Consider the following 17,981-nt stretch of genomic DNA (forward strand, 5'->3'; position numbering starts at 1 on the left):
CTTCCCATCCTTCCCATGATGAAGACACACACTGCTGCCTTTCTAGCCAGGTCCCTAGGGTGTGCAGTTATTTGTCTGGTGCCTGGGGTGGCTGTTGGCAGGTGCCTTCTTTGCAGGACACGCAGGATTCCCATGCCTGGTGCTGGCTGGGTGGTGTACACTGCCCTGACCCTTGGCTCTCCCTCTCCAGCTGGTGTCCAAGCTCATGCTGAAGGTGGTGAGACACAGTGTGCCCTTCCAGCCCTGACAGCCTCACACAAACTGGAGGAAGCAGCTCCCATGCAAATCTGTGTAGGTGTGGGGAGCCTGAGGGTTGAAACACCCTGGCAAGCAAATACCCAGTCACAGAGGCTGTCAAGACTGTTTCATGGCTAGATTAACATAGGTTGGAGGCATCAGTCTAGAAGGTGCTTCCAAACTGCTGGAGTCTCAGTAAAGATTCCCTGCGTGGCTGCTGGAGGAGCCTGCATTCCCATAGTGTGCCTGAGGAAAAGCCTGCCTCTGGGATCCACTGCAGTCCTACAGTATGAAAGCACTCCAGACTTTGGAAAGCCACCCTTTTGCTCCTCTCTGGGCTTTGGTAAGGTAAGGGGGACACCATCAAGTTTTCCTGGCACTGTCAGTCCTCCATACCTTGGAGCCTGTTCATTAGGCTTGGGATTTTCATTTCTCTTGTCTGGAGCAAGTGTCACGGGCTTGACAAAGCTTTTGGCAGCCTTTTTTTTCCTTAAAGTTCAGCACATCACTCTGGGGGCCAATTGAGACTTGGCATAAGCTGAGACTAGATGACCTAATAGGTCTTTTCCATCTCCAGTGCCTGTGAGTCTGTTTTGTATTATATTTCAGATGGCTCAGCTATTGCTCATGCCTGCATCTGTTCCATGATTTATCCCTCTCAGCTTTTTCAGTGGTCAACTTTTTATGTGACAGGAGATGTTTAGTGACACCAGAGTGCCTACATCAAGGCACATCCTTTCTGTCACCTTATTTCTGCTCAACAGACCCAGGGCAGTCTGGATTAGGACCTTTTACTGTTACACCAGTGAAAATGAGCAGGTTCTTACAGCTGAGGAGACAGGAGCCCATAATTTCTGGATTTTTTTGGAGTTAAACCATCTCTGAGAAATGGTGCTGTGAGTGGAAAAGTGATGACTGACCAGCACCCCAGAAACCTCTGTCCTTGGAGTGAACTCCTTCAGAATAGGACTTCACACCGATTTTTATTCCTTCCTGCATGACTGAAAGATGTTGCTATTAATAATTTTTTTAAGCTTTGTTTGCATCCAATTCCACCTACAAAAATGAGGCATCTGAGCAACCTGCCAAAGTTGCATGTGCAGAAATACTGTGGGTAAGAAGGCAGTAATAAGGCTTGTGCTATAAATATTGGCTGTGGGTTCTTCTGGGAAAAAAAAACGTTCAAAAGAGAAGAAATGTGAAAAATCCTTTTGAGTCTGATTGTGGAATGTAATTAAGTGAGATAATGAGCAGCAGCCAAGGCAGCACTCACCCCACTGCTTCTAAAAAGTGTCGAGTTAACTTTGGCCAGGACACATTTGGCAAGGGCAGGAGAAAGACAGATGTAATGTCTGATCAGAAGTTGCCTTTCTCCTTTTTCTATAATCTATCACTTCTGGAAGGGAATGTGTTGTGCTGGGCTTTAGCCAAAATCATGGAGGAGTTTTCAGTTAAAGTCTGTTTTCTCCCAGGAAGCAAAAATTAAATCCTGCCTGTTGTTGCTCAGAAAACTGGGGTGAATCAGCATGTGAAGGGAGCCGCCCTGGCAGGCAGCTGTTTCCTCTCTTTGGAGTCCCTCTGTTATAAATAACCTGCCCAGCCTGTGTTTCTGGGGTTTCTGGTCAAAACTCATGGTCAGGAGAATACAAAAGTGTTTGGATTTAGGGATCACTGCAAATATGATTCAGATGTATGGATTGTGGGTTCCCTCCCCCTGCCACCCCCCAATATTCCTGGTGTGTTTGTCCTTTATACTAATTAAAAAGGGTTTGCAGCTTGAGGGGACAATAATTTCCTTTATTATCAATAGAATATGTAGAAGTTTTGCACCTTTCTTGAGTAGAGTTTGGATAAAGCATGTTTAGAACCTTTAAAGTGAGCTTAAGTCAGTAAGGACCTGACTGGTCATGGCTTAAAAAATACTCTAGCACAACTGGGTGTGTACCCTGAGATTCTGTGGATCACTCTGGCTCTGAAAATGAAGTCACTGATCAATCTGCACACAGAAATCCTTCTGGTTGGGTTATTGATTCATCTGGGCAGCTCCAACCCTTAGTGCTTTACAAGTTGGCTTTCGTGATGCCTCAGGATTTGGGGAGGGGATCAAATCCTTTTAGGGTTTTAAGCCACGAGGTGGTGTGATTAGGGGCTTCATCCCCACGGTCTGTCCTGTCTCCTTACTGAGCTCCACTTCTCACTGTCTTCCAGGGTGAGTGCTCTCTGGTGGGTGTGCTGTGGTGCCAAGTCCAGCAAGTAGAGGAGGGGTGGCAGGGACTCCCCAGCTTTGAGGTGCCAGCCCCTACGAGGGGTCCCAGTGCCCCCCACAGAGCACAGGGGCCCAAAGATGTGGGGTCTTCATCTGGCAAGGCCAGAGACCTTTCCTAAGGAGCTTCCACCAGCCGTGCCCCTGCGTGGGCTTCACTCACTGGCAAACTTCAAGCTGGACTGTCTGGCGATAGAAGAGAAAGTGTGGGAGCCAGTGACCAGGCACCACAGGACTGGAGGAGGGACCACAGGTCCCAGCTGGCATCTGAAGAGGCATGGGGGTCTGAGAGCTGCTGCTGGGGGAGCACAGGTCAGGACCTGCTGCCAGTGGGGCAGGTGGGGAGGGTGTGATGAGGCTGCAGCTCCTGTGCTGCGAGGTCTGGCAGCTCTTAACCTCGGCCGTGCCTGCATTTGAGCCCCTTTCCTGGCTGAGTTTGAGTCATAGACACTTCAAAATTGCTTCTCACCATTCAGCATGTGACCCTTCTCCTGTCAAAATTAACGACTGTGTAACTTTGCTCCCAGGAAGAAAAAGATGACTGTGAATTTGCACACTCAGTACTGAGGTGCTACTATCTAATCTGGGCCAGTATCTCAAAAGCTCCATCAAAATCTTCCCTCCAAACTGTCTGATCTTTACCAACAGCTTTGTAATTAAGTCTTCAGTGGGTTGCATCAAAGAACATTGTGTGCAGCTTTGAAATGCCATGATTTATTACCTAGGCATGGGGTGTAAAATATTATAACGGGCATATTTGCTGATTTCAAAGCTCTTTGGCTTTGATCAATGAATATGATGAATGAAGGGGTCAGTTAAATTAGTTAAATGACATAAATGTGCATATAGAAAGATAACATTGAGGGGAGGGTTCTACATGTGGAACAGATCAGCCAAAAAATGTTCTTTGCAGAAGAACAAGGCAACAGATACAGAAGAGTCAATAATAAAATATGGTGGTGTAGAATAACACAATCTACTGATGGTCCTTGATAGAGATAATTGCACATACAGAGAGGAATGTAGTTCCCTGGCTACAGGGCTGCACAATTAAATTTTCACCATTCACTTTTCTAGTCTGTTCCTTATGCCACTGAATATTTGCTGTATTTTCACAGGGTGATTATGTAGCCTTCACTGTTCCAGTAAAATGAAGAATAGATGTTTCAAATGACAAATGTGTCAAGACAAAAGATGGTTCTTGTAAAAGGTGCAGCTTCAAGGGTTACTGGGGAACTGACCTTGGGTGGGACACATTTACAGTACACAAAATGTGACCTTATTGACTTCAGTAAATAATTAGTATTGTTGACTACATTCCCATTTTTAATATCTGAAGATCCTACATTACATCATTACATAAGTTGTGTTGCTATCTTCGTTTCAGTTCTGCTAATTCATCATTAATTCAGGAGAATAACAGCACATGACAAAAAACACATAGCCTAATACCACTTCTGTATCAACTTTTCAGCAGAAAGGGCAGCAAGAAGGAGAATTTTCTGCTCATAATATATTTTTTTCACTTTCTCTCCCTAAGTTTTGCCTTAAGTTTTCCTTAGGTTGATAGGGAGGAGCTGCTGACTGTTCACTGATACCTCCAGGGAGCCTGTTCTCAAGCATCTCTGAAGGTTAGGCCTCCATCAGTGTATGATTTTATGTAATACTTAGTTTTTAAAACTTGCCAGTTTTTTTAAGAAGCTGTGCTTGAGTTGAGTGTGGAAGGAAGTGCCTTTGTTTTATCCTCCAATTTCCTAAACCTCTACCCTCAGTTTAGATCTGGACTGCAGCATATGATTCATGGGTTTGCCTTTCTCTCCACTTTCATCCACAGCCTGGACTTAACTCTGGTTCTCTCTCCATCCCCATTTTCCTAGTGAAATGGTGAGAATGGTAAACCTCAAATCTGGGGGGAAATTTGCTGCCTAAAAGGCTACCTAATGTCCATAGGGAAGCACTGCCAGTCCTAGAACAGCAATAATGAGGGAAAGGCTCCAAATATGCTCTAATATTTCCCACTCTCCATTTTTTAATCCTGTATGTTTGTCTGCCCTGAACAGTTACTTCATTTTTTATTATTTTAGGAGGTCTTCACTTCCTATTTGAGGTTACCAGCTATTGTGTTTTACTTGGAACTGCAGTTCAAAATGAAGAAGCCAGACCATTTGGTGCTGGGGTAGAGGGAAGTGTGTGTGATGGGAAGGAAAACACAACTAGCTAATTCTGGGATCTGTGGAGTTTCACTAGATGATTTTATTTTCTTTCATCTGGTTTAATTTCACACCTGTATCTTGATCATCACCCCCATGACACAGGACTTCCAAACCATGTCCTGTCATCTCCGATTTCACCATAAGTAACAAAAAAATTTAAAACTTTAGATAGGTACATCAAAGAAGTACAACAGAGAAGTACATTAGGTAAGAGAGAAATACAGGATGTGTCTTTGAGCTCATGCAGGGCACTCTGTCACAGCTTGGCTACCTCAGGGCAACTAGGACAGCTCCAGAATTTTTTCTCCATCTCTGGCTTTCAGGGTTGCCCTTTGCTGTGTCCACTCCTCCTTTTTGAAGTTCAGCTGGCAAGTGTTTTTCTCTTCATCATTTCTAGCTTTCCTGTGCTCCCTGTGTGTAGTACCTGTAGGGCTTCCCCAGCTCCTGGACTGCAATTCAAAATAATTACTGGTGTGTTGATAAAGGTTGAGCAGGTGGCATTAAATACTGAAGCTGAAAGGCACATATCTCCATACACAGAGCAAAGCAGCTGTCACAAGTCCAAGTAGGACTTGGGAAAGATTTTCTCAGTCTTCAGGTTGCAAACAGGGTGGCTTTTCTTCTCTGGAGAGGAAGGAAAGGATTTTCTTGGTGCCTTTTTCAGGTGATGCGTGGAGGGACCAATTCAAGTAGACATGAGGAGGAAATTGCTTTTTTGATGTTAAAGAAAAATGTCCTTCTGCACTGGGATGAAAGCAAAACCTTTCTGAATTGCCTGACAATTTGGGGTGGGAAAAGGTACCAATGGAGTATTCAGCCCTTGGCCTGCCTGCCTCAAACATGGGGCTTGTGTCTTGGCTCCTCTCACTGCAGCTGCTGCACTTGGGTTAATTAAATGACTTTATGGTTGATAAGATCTGATCTCCTGTACACCACATGTGTCTCTGAGACCATGGCTGATCTTTCACCAGACAGATACATCCAAACTGGTGTGTAAACCTCCACAGAAATACTAAGGCTGTCGTAACATTCGAAGCCATTTTACTATAAACATCTTTGATGAGACTTGTGGGGTGCTATAAAACTCATGGAATGTTTTAGGACACAAGTTAGATTTATTTTTTAATATAATTTAGGATATTTTGCTTGAAATAAGATTATTTTTCCTTTTTCTGGGATGTTTTTGCCTTACAGTATCAGTTCTTCCAATCAGCCTGGCTTTTGCTTTTCCAGTAAGCCTTTCCAGTCTGTAGGAGTTACCCTCATTCTGAAACACCAAGGTGATAAATGTGCTAAAATCCTCATTCTGTTTATGTTCTTCCTACCTCTGTCACCTCCAGACCCCAGGCTGGGTCTCCTTTTTTTCTATAATCCAAGTGTGGGCAGGTGCCAAGGAGCCACTGCCTTGTGCCCACCCCTGCAGCCTGTTCTGGGAGCCCTGGAGCTGCTCACTTGTGCTGGCCTAAGGTTGTGTTTGAGCTCCAGCTTCAAAGCCCAACGGCAGGAAAAGTCTCACCTGCACCAGAAGTGCAGCAGCTGGGTTGGAAAATAGGCTTGGAGGTTGTTGGAGATGAGCAATCCTGTGATTCTTTGTGTGTGTTCCTGCGTGGCACTTGTGAAACGTGAAGCTGCAGGTCCTGGCAGAGGGAGGTACCTGGTAATCTGTCTCTGAGCAGCTTTCCTACAGGCACTGGTGCTGCACAGCCAGCAGCTCAACCTGCTGAGTGTTGCTTTGATGGTCTCAGGCAGAACTTGTGCTGCAACACTGGATTTGCTATAAACACAGCCTGTTATTGCAGGGTTGTATCCTGTTTGGAAGTGACCTCATCTAGCTTCTGTTAGTGGTTAGCAGCTTTGCACCCCATGAGCTATGAGTAGTGTGGTGATACATTGCTCTCAGGAAGACATCAGAGCTGTCAGGTTGATGCTTCTCAGGCCCAGGGCATTATACTTCACTTTGTTACTGGTTTGGATGATAACATGACAGGGATTCCCTTTTGCCAAAGTGCTCGGCGTGTCCTGCTGTTCAGAGGATCATTTCCAGAGGTGCTGTAGCAGGGTGACAAGCCTGTCTGTTCCTCAGGTCCACTTCCTGAGCTCTCCTCATCTCCCTAGGTTCAAGGAGATGGATTCACTCTCATTTATTTTTTTACCTGTGGTCCCCTTTGGGTTGGGACCATTTGCTTAGTTTTTGGAGACAAACATTTTCAGAACCTTATATTTTGGAGCTGGTGACCACGGGCTTTCTTACCAACTTTCTGTAGTATCTTACAAGCAACAGCTCTTAAAAGGTACTGGGAACTCAGGGGGTCACTCTTTGTCATATGAGAACATGATGATTGGATGATCTTCATAGCATCACAGAATGGTTTGGGTTGGAAGGGACCATCAATATCATCTAGTCCCAAACCCCCTGCCATGGGCAGGGAAACCTCCCACCAGACCAGTCCTGCTTTCTCCTATGTCCTATCCATTGTCCCCCATGTGATTATATCAGTGACACATCCCACAGCAGAAAGTTGCTCATCATTAAACAGAAATTACATGAGCAAGAGACAATAAGCCCTGTGGTCTCTACCCACAGCAAATAAATCCCAGGCAGGTATTACCAGAAATGCTAGGAAAAAAATGTATTGTGGGAAACCTGTGCTACAGAGATCACCCTTAGAAAGGGAAATCATTCTTCATCATGGTAATTTATTCTGATTTGATCAGCATCCTCTAACTGGGGTGTTGGGAGGTTGGCAGAATGATTCTTTAACTGCAGGAGCCTCTTCCTCCTTCAGCCCAGGTCCCCTGGTGGGTGGAGGGTGCAGGGGCTTTCTGGGGAGTGCCAGGGCAGGAGGTGGAAACATCCTGTGGATTCAGGTGGTGAAGACACCACTTTTTGCAAGTAGCAGCCTTCTCCTTCAGCACCCTCTAGTCTGGGGCTGTGTATTTTCTTTCTCACCAGCTTTTGTTTTAAAAAGACTAAAAAAAGAAAATAAATCAATGAGAAATTGATTCTTTTTTTTTTTTTTTTACATTAAAGAATGTGTGTGATGAAAAGCAGAGAAAAAACAACAATCTGAATATGTTTAAAAGGAACAGGTACCAAGGAGAGAGGGGGATGCCTAGGAAGGATTAGAAAATTTGGAAAAATGTAATTTGCATTTCTTAGCATGAAATCTATTCTCTTGAGGGTAGAAGTGTCCAGTGGAAATAGTAAGTGGTAGAAGCACCATCTTTTGAAACTGCTAAAACCAAAGATAAGACACTTAAAAGTCCAGCTGTTTTTCAGCTTTGTCTCCTACTGCCTCTTTGCAGCATCACAAGAAGGGAGGCTCTTCACTGATACCTTTACAGAGATTTTTCTTATCCCAGGAAGATGCTGTACAAGGTGGTCAGCCAGGAGGAGCTACAGAATAGATGCTTTGGGACTGCCTTCACCTCAGCCAGCTTTCCACCAGCTAGATGAGGAAGCAAGGAGATACTCTTGTGGGACAACATTCTTCTAAATGCAGTTTCTACTAATTTATTATATTCCATCCTCATTCCTCATCCACATTCCTTGCTGGTGACTGTCCTTCTGCCTTCCTGCTCCTTCACCAGAGTCAGCCTGTGGTTTCTGAAGAGCTGAGGAAGTGTTTGTGGGCCCTGCTGTCTTGTAGGAAGGAACTAAAAAGTCTGTCAGGTTGTCAGCAACTTGTGTTGGGAAGAGACCTCCGACCAAACCTGCGGCTGTTGGGGATGGTAGGCAGGGCCACCCTCCTACCTATGGGCAAGATGGAAAATAACATTCCCTGAAAGCAGGATCTTTCAGCAAACTGAAGGCAGCTCTGCAGCCTGGGAGCATCTCTGTAGGAGCAGAGCAGAGTGAGTGCTGCAGGGAACAGGTCACTTCCCAGTTCTGCTGCTCAGACAATGGGTGTTATGTCAGAGTCAGCATTTCTTTAATTAAAACGTGCTCTGTGAGCTCAGATTCTGGATCCTCTTTTAACACTTGTTCATCTTTGGGCCTCGGCCCGTTGTGAAATGTCAGCCAAAAAGCTTGTATGACTCTCAGTGGTTTAGCTCACTTTGGTAGAGGACTTTGTTCACAATGTGCCCCTTTTATTAACAAGATGAGTAATAAAAGTATTGTCAGAGAAGCCCATTTGGGAGAGGGCTGTTCACTGGATTGCAGTAGGGGCACTCACGTGGTTTTGAAGAATGACACACTCAGTTTTTACACACTCTCACCCATCCTGGCAGCAGTTCCTTGGCTCTCCAAGCAGCTGGTTGCAGGAGCTGCTGCTGCATCCGAGCCCTGAGCTGCAGCAGGAGCAGCCACCCATGGGCACCTCAGCAGAGCTGGGGGGTGGAAAATTCCTGATCCTGCTGTCTGGTTAGGGCATCCGACCACAGTCCCACCAGGAGCTGGAGAAACATTTCCCTTCTCTTCCCAAATGCAGACTTTTCCGTGCAGGTGCAGAAGCAGCACCAAAATGAGCTGCCCCTTGGGTGAAGGCTCGACTTGCTGCCTTTGTGTTCTTCAAGTGGAGAAATGATGCACCAGCTGCCTCCAGACACCTCCTGGCATCCCTCTCATTCTGTGACCATTTTAGCCTCCTCTTTTGTGCAGCAAAAATAAGTTCATTAAGCTTCATGAAGGACAGTTACTGATCAGATGGGCACAGAGTTTAAACTGGATATTGAAACATTCACTTTTTAACAGCTGGCCTGACAGGTTAGGATATGAAATGTGAAGGAGACACTTCCCTTCAACCTTTCTTAAGAAAAACCAGCATCTAAGCAATTAAATGTCAGCTATTTTTGGGCTTTCTGCTACAAGCACAGCAAGAGACCCAGCACAGCAGCCTGCAGCACATACAGATGCCAGTTTGGAACTGCAGTGTTCAAATACAGATTTGATAATATCTGGGTTTGCTGAGAATCCACACTTGTAGCTGGGCACAGTGGGGTCTGTGTCACTCATCCTCTCTGCTCACAAGCCCTGTTTCTAGGAGATGTGCACAGAGGTTTTCAGTGTTTGGGCTGATCTGTTTGGTTGATCTGTGGCTACAGACCAGGCAATTAGTTCCTGCTCCTGTCTCTGGACACAAGAAGTGTTAAGGAGCCAGGGAAATTGTCCAGACAGCCTTTCCCAAGGGTCTTTTACACAGTGTGCCAGCAATATGACCATCTTCAAGTAAAGGTGCAGCTGTCCTGCTGTGGGTGGGAGAGCAGGTAGGACCTCAAGACTGAAGAGTTCCCCCTTCCTCACCCCTGCAACCAAACATTCATCTGCCAAGTGATGGAGAAGCTCATGGCCCAGAGCACCTCGTCAGGAGCAAGCAGCCAAAATACCTGATACAGCTGAAATTGGGAACAGGACCCTCTAAGTTAACACCAGGTGCAAGTGTCAGGCAGCCTGGTCCCCTGTGTCTCATTGTCATGAGTTCAGGTTTGAGATTTTTCTTTTTTTATTGAAGGGGAATTGAAGCTGTTTATACACTGCAAGGAAGCTCATTCCTGCAGGCAGCTTTCTGCAGTGCTGAGCAACCTCAGCCATGCCTCAGTTGTGCAAATTCGGGGAGGTTTGTGAAGTCAGGGTGTTGCCTGGTGTCCTTCCATCTTCTAAAAAGAGTTCTGTGTGTATATAGCAGTTATTCTGTTCTGTTTCTAGAAGAAATCTATGGTTAGCCATATTTTATCTGTTACTAAAATTAGGCTCAGGTCTTGCATATGTGAAGATGGAGGCACTAGGTGGGTTTTCTTGTTTTAAAATTAAACACAACAAACAGAATTTTGTTTTTCTCTCCAGAAATAAGCTAATGTTATATTCATTAGCAGCTGGAGAAGCTGCTTGGGTAGTTTTTGAAGCATAAACCAGCTTGGATTAAGCATGTAGCATCAGTCTGGGCACCTGTAGAGCCTCACTGGCCTTTTGCTGGAGGATAGTCAGTGGACTTCTTGGTTATGTATGGGAACAGGATAAGAAGGACCTACAGGCACCACTGCACCAAGCTCCCCTGAGCTGCCCCACTTCCTACAGAGAGCAGGGACAGCTGTGTCACTCATGGTGGGTGCCAGCTGGGTTTGTTGGAGGGGGAGGCTCTGCAAGGGGGGGGCTTAGAACACAGTTGTCATCTTTTCTGCTGATGAGCAATCGTTCCTGATACCACTGGGGTTTTCCACCTGCCCTGGTGCAGCTGCAGCCTCTGCTTCCATCTCCCACGCACCATCCTCTCGTTTGCACGCAAGCAGGGCCACCCCAACAGCTTGTTCATTGTTTCCCTTGCTTCCCAGTGGCACAACAGAGCTAAACTGCTAGATCTGACCCACAGAAGCCCCGGCTCTTCCCTGCTGTGATCCTAGAGGATGTGCAGCACAGCTCCCTTGAGCGTTGGTACAATTCCCTTCTCTTGAGCTGTATCCCATGAATGTGCTTCACTTGCTGGGTGCCTTATAGCTGATGCAAACTTTTCCTCCTATGGAAAGTGAGAATGAAGTTGCCTAAATTAAGCAATTGTAGCAGCCTTGAAGGATAGAGCTTCCTTTCTGCTTTGAGCTGGTGTTGGCATCAGACTGCCATCATTACGTTTTTCTCCTGTGTTTGTTGGCATAGGAAGGGATTTGTGATTGGGATTTTCTGGCACTTACAGCTCGATGTTTTTCCCCATGAACTATTCAAATGAATTGCTCTTGGATTTTTTAGCACTACTCTGTGGGGTTGGGGAGAGTCAGAACAGAGAGAAATGACTCACTTGACCATGGAGTTTAAAACTTGATGATCTTAGAGGGCAGGCTCTTGTCGGCACTGGTGCATCATCATCATCTCAGCAGGTCCAAGGTCCAGCCCTTTGGATGGGCTGTTGTCCCTTTTGGTTAGGAGGGAGCACAGCTGTGAAAAAGGAAAACATGTGAGTCACAATCAGAGGGCTGCAGGAGCTGCAGCTCTCCCTTCCCCTAGCCAAGCCTTCTCATCAAAATGTTCAGAGTTTATTTTTGGGAGGACAAAAGCTTTCAGATACAGCACTCCAGCCTTTTCCCAGGTGTAATACCTATTCTTTAATCAAAGTTGCCATCAGAGGATGTTCTCCTCTTGGCAGTGAACAGCCTGAGTTACAACTCTTTTAGGGACATTTTAGCATCCTGGTGTGACTTGCTGTTAAAAATTGTTGTGCCCAGGGGAAACTCTGAAAGGGCAAATTCTGACATTTGGGTTCTTAGCAGATCTGAAACCTCATTGTCCACCATGTAGATAAAATTTGAAACAGTGCTGTTTTCAAACAGGAGCCAGGGTGAAGCACTAATGAAATCTGCCAGATTTCTGTAATTTCACTCCTTGTGTAAAGCACATGGAGGAGACATTTCAGGCTTTACTGCAGAGTTAATCCCTTCATGTTTCCCATAATTTGTATAATCCCAGCCTTGCCTTGGGCATGTATGCAAGCTTCTCTCTTTAGAAGTTTCATGAACAAGTCTAAAGAAGTGTTTTGCTCGACAGACAAGACTTGAGAATTTACTCTTTGATGCTTCACATAACAATTGTTTATACATAAAGGTATCTTTTAAAGCAGGGTACTTAATTCTGAGATATTACCATTCTTCTGTCCCTTCTTCCTAATGTCTGCACAATAAGACTTCAGCTGATCAAGAGCTACAAGTAGATAACCTTGAAGAGCAGGCAGTAAACCAGCTTTGTTTTTCCCTTAAGAAAATAATCCTCACAAAAATGCTGAAGCTGTTTCTTAACAAAGATACAGCACTTAAATTCCAAGATAACCTAGCAACCTTCCAGAACCTGAAGGGGCTACAGGAAAGCTGGGGAGGGACTTTTTACATGGGCTTGTAGTGAGAGGAGAAGGGGTAATGGCTTACAACTGGAAGAGAGAAGATTTAAGTGAGACATGAGGAGGAAATTCTTTGCTGTGAGGGTGGTGAGACCCTGGCCCAGGTTGCCCAGGGAAGCTGTGGCTGCCCCATCCCTGGCAGTGTTGAAGGGCAGGTTGGATGGGGCTTGGAGCAGCCTGGGCTGGTGGGAGGTGTCCCTGCCCAGGCAGGGGGGCTGGAATTGGCTCCTTTTCAAGGTCCTTTCCAACCCAAACCATATGTTGATTCTGTGTTTCAGTAGTAATTTTTCAGCCTGAAATTTTTACTCAGGTTTGCAAGCAGCCTGATTGCTGGAGGCAGCTTTTCCACTTTCTGAGGCAGAGGGACTGTTTTCTCCCCAAAACACTCAAAGCTAGTTCTGCTCTGTGACTGTGTTGCTGTGCACTCTGGTGTGAAGGGGGCTGCTGCTGGCACCTCTCTTGAAAGCCTTTTGCAGTTTGGAAAGAACAAATGGCCTGAGATGTAATTTTTGTTGCACAACTGGTTATCCTGAGTTTGTGAGAGCAAACTAGCTCAGCCACTTCTGGAGTTTTCCGTGCTGTGGTCTCCCTTGTACAACAGATTGTCCCCAGGCTGACATTGTTCTTGGGAAGAGCCACCATCAGGCAGCAGGAGCTGTGGATGATAACCAGATACTCTGGAGCTGTGGTGAAAGATTCCTGAAATATTTAGGGAAAACAGCACTATTTTCTCAGGGGTTTTTGTGCTTGATTGCTATGATCACAGTGCTTACTTTGTCCAGGTCTGTTTTATTGTCCATCCGTGAAAAATCATGTTGATTATCAATTCCTTGATAAAACAAAGGAGATAAAATATTATTGGGTAGCTTTCACTCAAGAGTTTGACAATTTCTCAAGGGTGAAAATGGCACAAGCAGCTGGCTATCAGTAATTTAAATTCTTAATCTTCTCTTAAAGAAGTAGAAGCTCCCAGCTCCTGGCCCTGGTACGTGCTGTCAGAGTCTCTTCATGTACCACTTTACATTTCTCAACGGTATAAAGGCAAGAGATGAGCTTTGCTGTGTTAACAACTGTCTTGTCTAACTCTACCCCAAACAAGGCTTGTTTCCAGCAAGCTCCAACCTCATCATGTGCTCCCTGTTCACACTTGCTGGTCTTGCTTTAACTGACAGCTTGGGTGGGATGTCTTGTGATGGTTCATATCTGCTGGGTGACACTCCCGCGTCGGGCTTCTAAATCTCAGGTCTTCAGACATTCAGGCTTAGTAGGTGATCTAAAAACATTGGACGTGGAACAGGAAAATGGATCAAAAAAAGGTGGTTATTTTTTTAAAGGCAAATCCTTTGTTTTGCATTTTGTTTCCTTTAGATTTCCTCAAGCAGAGCACGTATGAAGTCGAGGCGTTCCTAGAGGCCGTTCAGTTCTTCCGGCAGGAGAAGGGCCACTACGGGACGTGGGAAATGATCACTGGCAATGAGACAGAGGTAAAAGAACACCTTCCTGCTTTCTGTTGGCTGGGGATAGGGCAGCCATGAGGGCAGTGAAGGCTGTAAAGCCTCCTGGGGAAAAGAAAGGTATTTTAAAAAGGAACATCTAATGGCTACAAACACGATTTCAGAAGACGTGACGTTTCTTCTTTAATAAATCCTGTGGCGAGGTGGGGTGGGTTTTATTTTTTCTAAAACATGAGCAAAAGTGTGCTGTGAACTGAAGTTGCTGTGCTGTGCAGGAATGTAGGGGTGGCCACATTTCCACAAAAGGCTGATACGTCTACTTTAATTTTATGCTATGGGCTCAGCTGGGCAACAAACACCATGTCCAAAACGCTGTGTCCCAACCCTGGCTGCCACCTCGGTGCTGTTTGTAGTTTTGGTAGATCAGTGAGACCAAAAGCAAAACACACCAAGCTCAGAACCCAGAGTTTGCAGGCAGCAGATACTTGCTCTTGGCTGCCTTGGGCTGTGCTCTGTTTTTCTGCCTTTTCTACCCTATTAATGACAGATAAGAGATACTTTTTTCTTGTGTTGCTATTACCTCTCCTACTAAGCACAGCAGTTTGTGTTGCTTGTCCTCTAATGCCTCCAGAAGCCACCACAGAAGAACAGAACAGCAGCTAAACATACATTTTGAAGCATCTTGTCATTTTGGTTTTCCCTGTTCTTTGGGAATGAAGCTTTTGGTCCTGAGCAGATAAACTAGCAGACCTACTTCTCGTGCCAGACTTCTGGAACAGAATCTTGCACAGTAACAGTCACTCTCAGACACCAAAAATTTGTGTACTTCAGTTCTTCAGAAATGAGATGCTAAGCTTGGGACCTATATTTGGGCACCTGAGTGAGCAGCTTTGGAGCACTGATGGTAGCTGAAGTCACTCCACTGGTCCCTCTGGCATCACTCCAGGTGTGTTTTAGTGCAACTGAGACATTATTTGGGCCCTGATTTGTGGCTTTTTTTCCAAAGCACTCTGCACTCAGCAGCAAATATTTACTTTAGTACCAGCTGCTGGGTGTTTTCCTTGATGAAATCTGCCTTCCCTTTGGGAAAATGGAAGAAAGCCTGATGGAGAGTTCATGATCCAGGGTTTTGTTTTAAGACAGCAGATTATTCTTTTAGGAGAAGTCTGCATTGGAAATGCTGAAAATCTTGGAAACTGGAGAAGAATCTATAAACAGTGTCTTTCCCAGTGCCCTTGTGTCAGGGATTGAAGTTTCCTGCTAAGATATAAATAATAAGTTATTTTAAATAAGGAGTTTCATCCTTCCAGTGGAGGGAATGAGGGGTTTCCTCTTCTTCCCTCCTTTCTTAAGGTATGGAGCTATTATAGTGCTAGTTTCATTTTATGTTTTATTTTTCCTCTTGCTTGCCAACTACTGACTCATAACCCATATTCCTCCAGAGAACTGTAATCAGGAGACATCCAGACTAGTTATGCCATTATCTTCTTACCAATAATTCCTTCTAAGTATAGTGTGTGCTTATGCCTGCTTTGACCCAACATAATAATTATTTTAGGCAAATATCCAAGCGAAGTGAATGGTTTGGAACATGCAGGCTACAATTTGCTGCTGTAAATATCTTTGCAAGATGCCAGTAAATATATTCCCTGACATTCATTTATGGTGACAGAGTCTCCTCAGCCTTAGCTCACACGGGTCTGCCTGGCTGCTGCAAAATGGGTATGGGATTAGCCTGTACCCCATCACTCAGCTGAAGACCTGCTGGTTTGGTTTTTTTCCATTGGAAAAGCTCCTTTTTTGTTCTTTTTAATGCTTTGTTACTAACAAAGGATACATGCAGCTGTAGATGGTGTTTCTGGAGGCAAGCGCCGAAGTGCAGGGTTAAAACCAGGGTGTTTGTCACAGTGCTTGTTGGGGGCAGCAGTGCAGCCAGTGAGAGCACTGCCACACACCCGTTTTGTACTGGAATAACTCCATGGATCAGCACAACACAAATGTAGAAATAACATATTGGCAAATCAAGGATAGCTGAGGAAGGGATCAAAACCCCCAAACCCTTACAGTGCACCTTTGTGTGCAGAAATACAAAGCCCATCCAGCATTCCTAAGAACATTCCCAGAGAGCTCAGATTCTTCAGAAAATGTCTGCTCCGTGGTGACATTTGTCATTTGGTTTATGGTGCTCCAGTTTGGGTTATTCAAGAGACTTCTTTTAAAGTGACTCATTCGTTTAGGACCTGAATTACTCAGTTTTGGCAGGTATTTGAGTCAGCACAGCTGAATTTGAGTGGTGCTGAGGCATAGCCTGGAAGTACTTGAGTTGTATGAAGCAAAAATAATTGGGTATATTATAGGTATATATAGGTAGGGTATTGTATGTTGTGTTTCTGTAGGGGCTGTTTTATGCCCAGGGGGTGCTCTGTTCTACCCTATGTGCCCTGCAGTCAGAGCCCCTTCTCACTTGCTTTTTCTGGCTAAATTTCAAAACCATATCACTTAGCAAACACTCTGCTCAAGCCCCACTGGAGGGGAAGCAGGACTACAGACTTTGTGGGACTTCACTGGAACTGCTGAGCTGGCTAGCAATCCTTTACCCAGAGTGAATCAGGAATGAACAGAACCTTTAGGTGCCTTTTGTCTGCTTTTTTAAAGGGTTACTGTGTGATTTGCAGTATATCCACTGCACTCTAAAGCTTTCAAGAGGCTGTGGGCAACCTCCCTTGTGCTGGAAAGTTGGGTCAGATAAAAAGCTTTGATGAGAGGGTTATGATCTGCTCTGTGTAGCTCATGAACCTTAGTATGGCCTCTGCCATCATTCATTGGCAGCTGTGTGTCTGGAACTGGGCCAGCACAAACACACCTGGGCAAGAGCTATGGACAGAAAATGAAGGTGTCTGGAAATTCTAAAGATGTCCCTCCCTCCTCTGGGCCATGAGGGTGAGTAATGACTGGACCAAATGCAGGAATGAGGTCTTTAGTTCAAAATTGAGGTGCTTGGATTAGAGAAATTGAAGAATCCAGGGTCTATCCCCAGATGCCTCCATAGGAAATGTGTTCAGAGACCTGAGATCACAAAAGCATAGAAATTGGGCAGGTCCCAGGGTGAAGTGCCTCCCTCTGCTTGCATAGCTTGCCTTGTTGGCCAACAGCAAGAGGAGAGCACAGGAGGAAGAGAGGTCTTGCAGCTTCTTCAGGCCAGAGACACAGTGCCCATAAATACAAACCTGGAGAGGAAAGCCTAGACTCCCAAAACCAGATGTGTGCCTGGAACTCTGTATTTATTGCCAGGCTGGTGCACCTGAGTGGGATGGGCAAGGGAGAAGTTGTAGCTCAAATCTAGGCAGAGGAGGTGCAAAGCCTGATGGAGAGTGGGTTGTTCTGAAGAAAATGCCTGAAATGGGTGCCAGTGGGAGAACCAGGAATCTGTCTCACACCATTTCTTTCTTTCTGTATCAAAGACACCAGACTTGGGATGCTTCTGATGTACAGAGCTGGGTTACACTATCAAGAGAACCACAGAACTAGAGAAGAATGTGGTTAAAAGGGGACCTCTGGAGGGGTCTGGCCCAATCCCCCATTCAAGGCAAAGCCAATTCTGGGGGCCATGGGCAGTTGAGTTCTGAAGATACCCAAGGTTGGGGATCACATGACTTGTTCCCATGACTGCCCTTGTGGTCAAAAATGTCTTAATACCTGATTTGTGTTTCCCTTGTTGCTCCTTGCAGCTGTCACCTTCTTCCCTCCCCTGTGCATTTCCAAGGAGGGTCTAGCTCTGTCTGCCCAACATCCTCCATCATGTAGTTGCAGACAGCAATAAGGTTCCCCTGAGCATTTTCATCTCAGGGCTGAGCAAACCCAGTTCTCTCCACCTCTCCACACCATGTGCTCCATCCCCTGACCACCTTGGTGACCTCTGCTGGACCTACCCCAGTGTGTTCAGATCTGTCTTGTACTGGGGACCCCAAAACCAGACTCTGCTCCAGTTGCAGTCTGA

General features: G+C 45.5%; 1 protein-coding gene across 1 annotated transcript in view; it reads left to right on the forward strand.

Moving 5' to 3' along the window:
• Window positions 1-17,981, forward strand: part of FAM129A (family with sequence similarity 129, member A) — a gene marked incomplete at its 5' end in the record, with an annotated part of 35,116 nt that overhangs the window by 5,007 nt on the left and 12,128 nt on the right. Inside the window, one exon of the mRNA XM_009995056.1 lies at window positions 13,899-14,014. Within this exon, the coding sequence (XP_009993358.1) occupies window positions 13,899-14,014 (116 nt within the window). The remainder of the gene's footprint in view (window positions 1-13,898; window positions 14,015-17,981) is intronic.

This window comes from Chaetura pelagica, unplaced genomic scaffold (assembly GCF_000747805.2).
Source record: "Chaetura pelagica isolate M959 unplaced genomic scaffold, ChaPel_1.0 scaffold683, whole genome shotgun sequence".
NCBI classification, from domain to species: Eukaryota; Metazoa; Chordata; class Aves; order Apodiformes; family Apodidae; genus Chaetura; species Chaetura pelagica.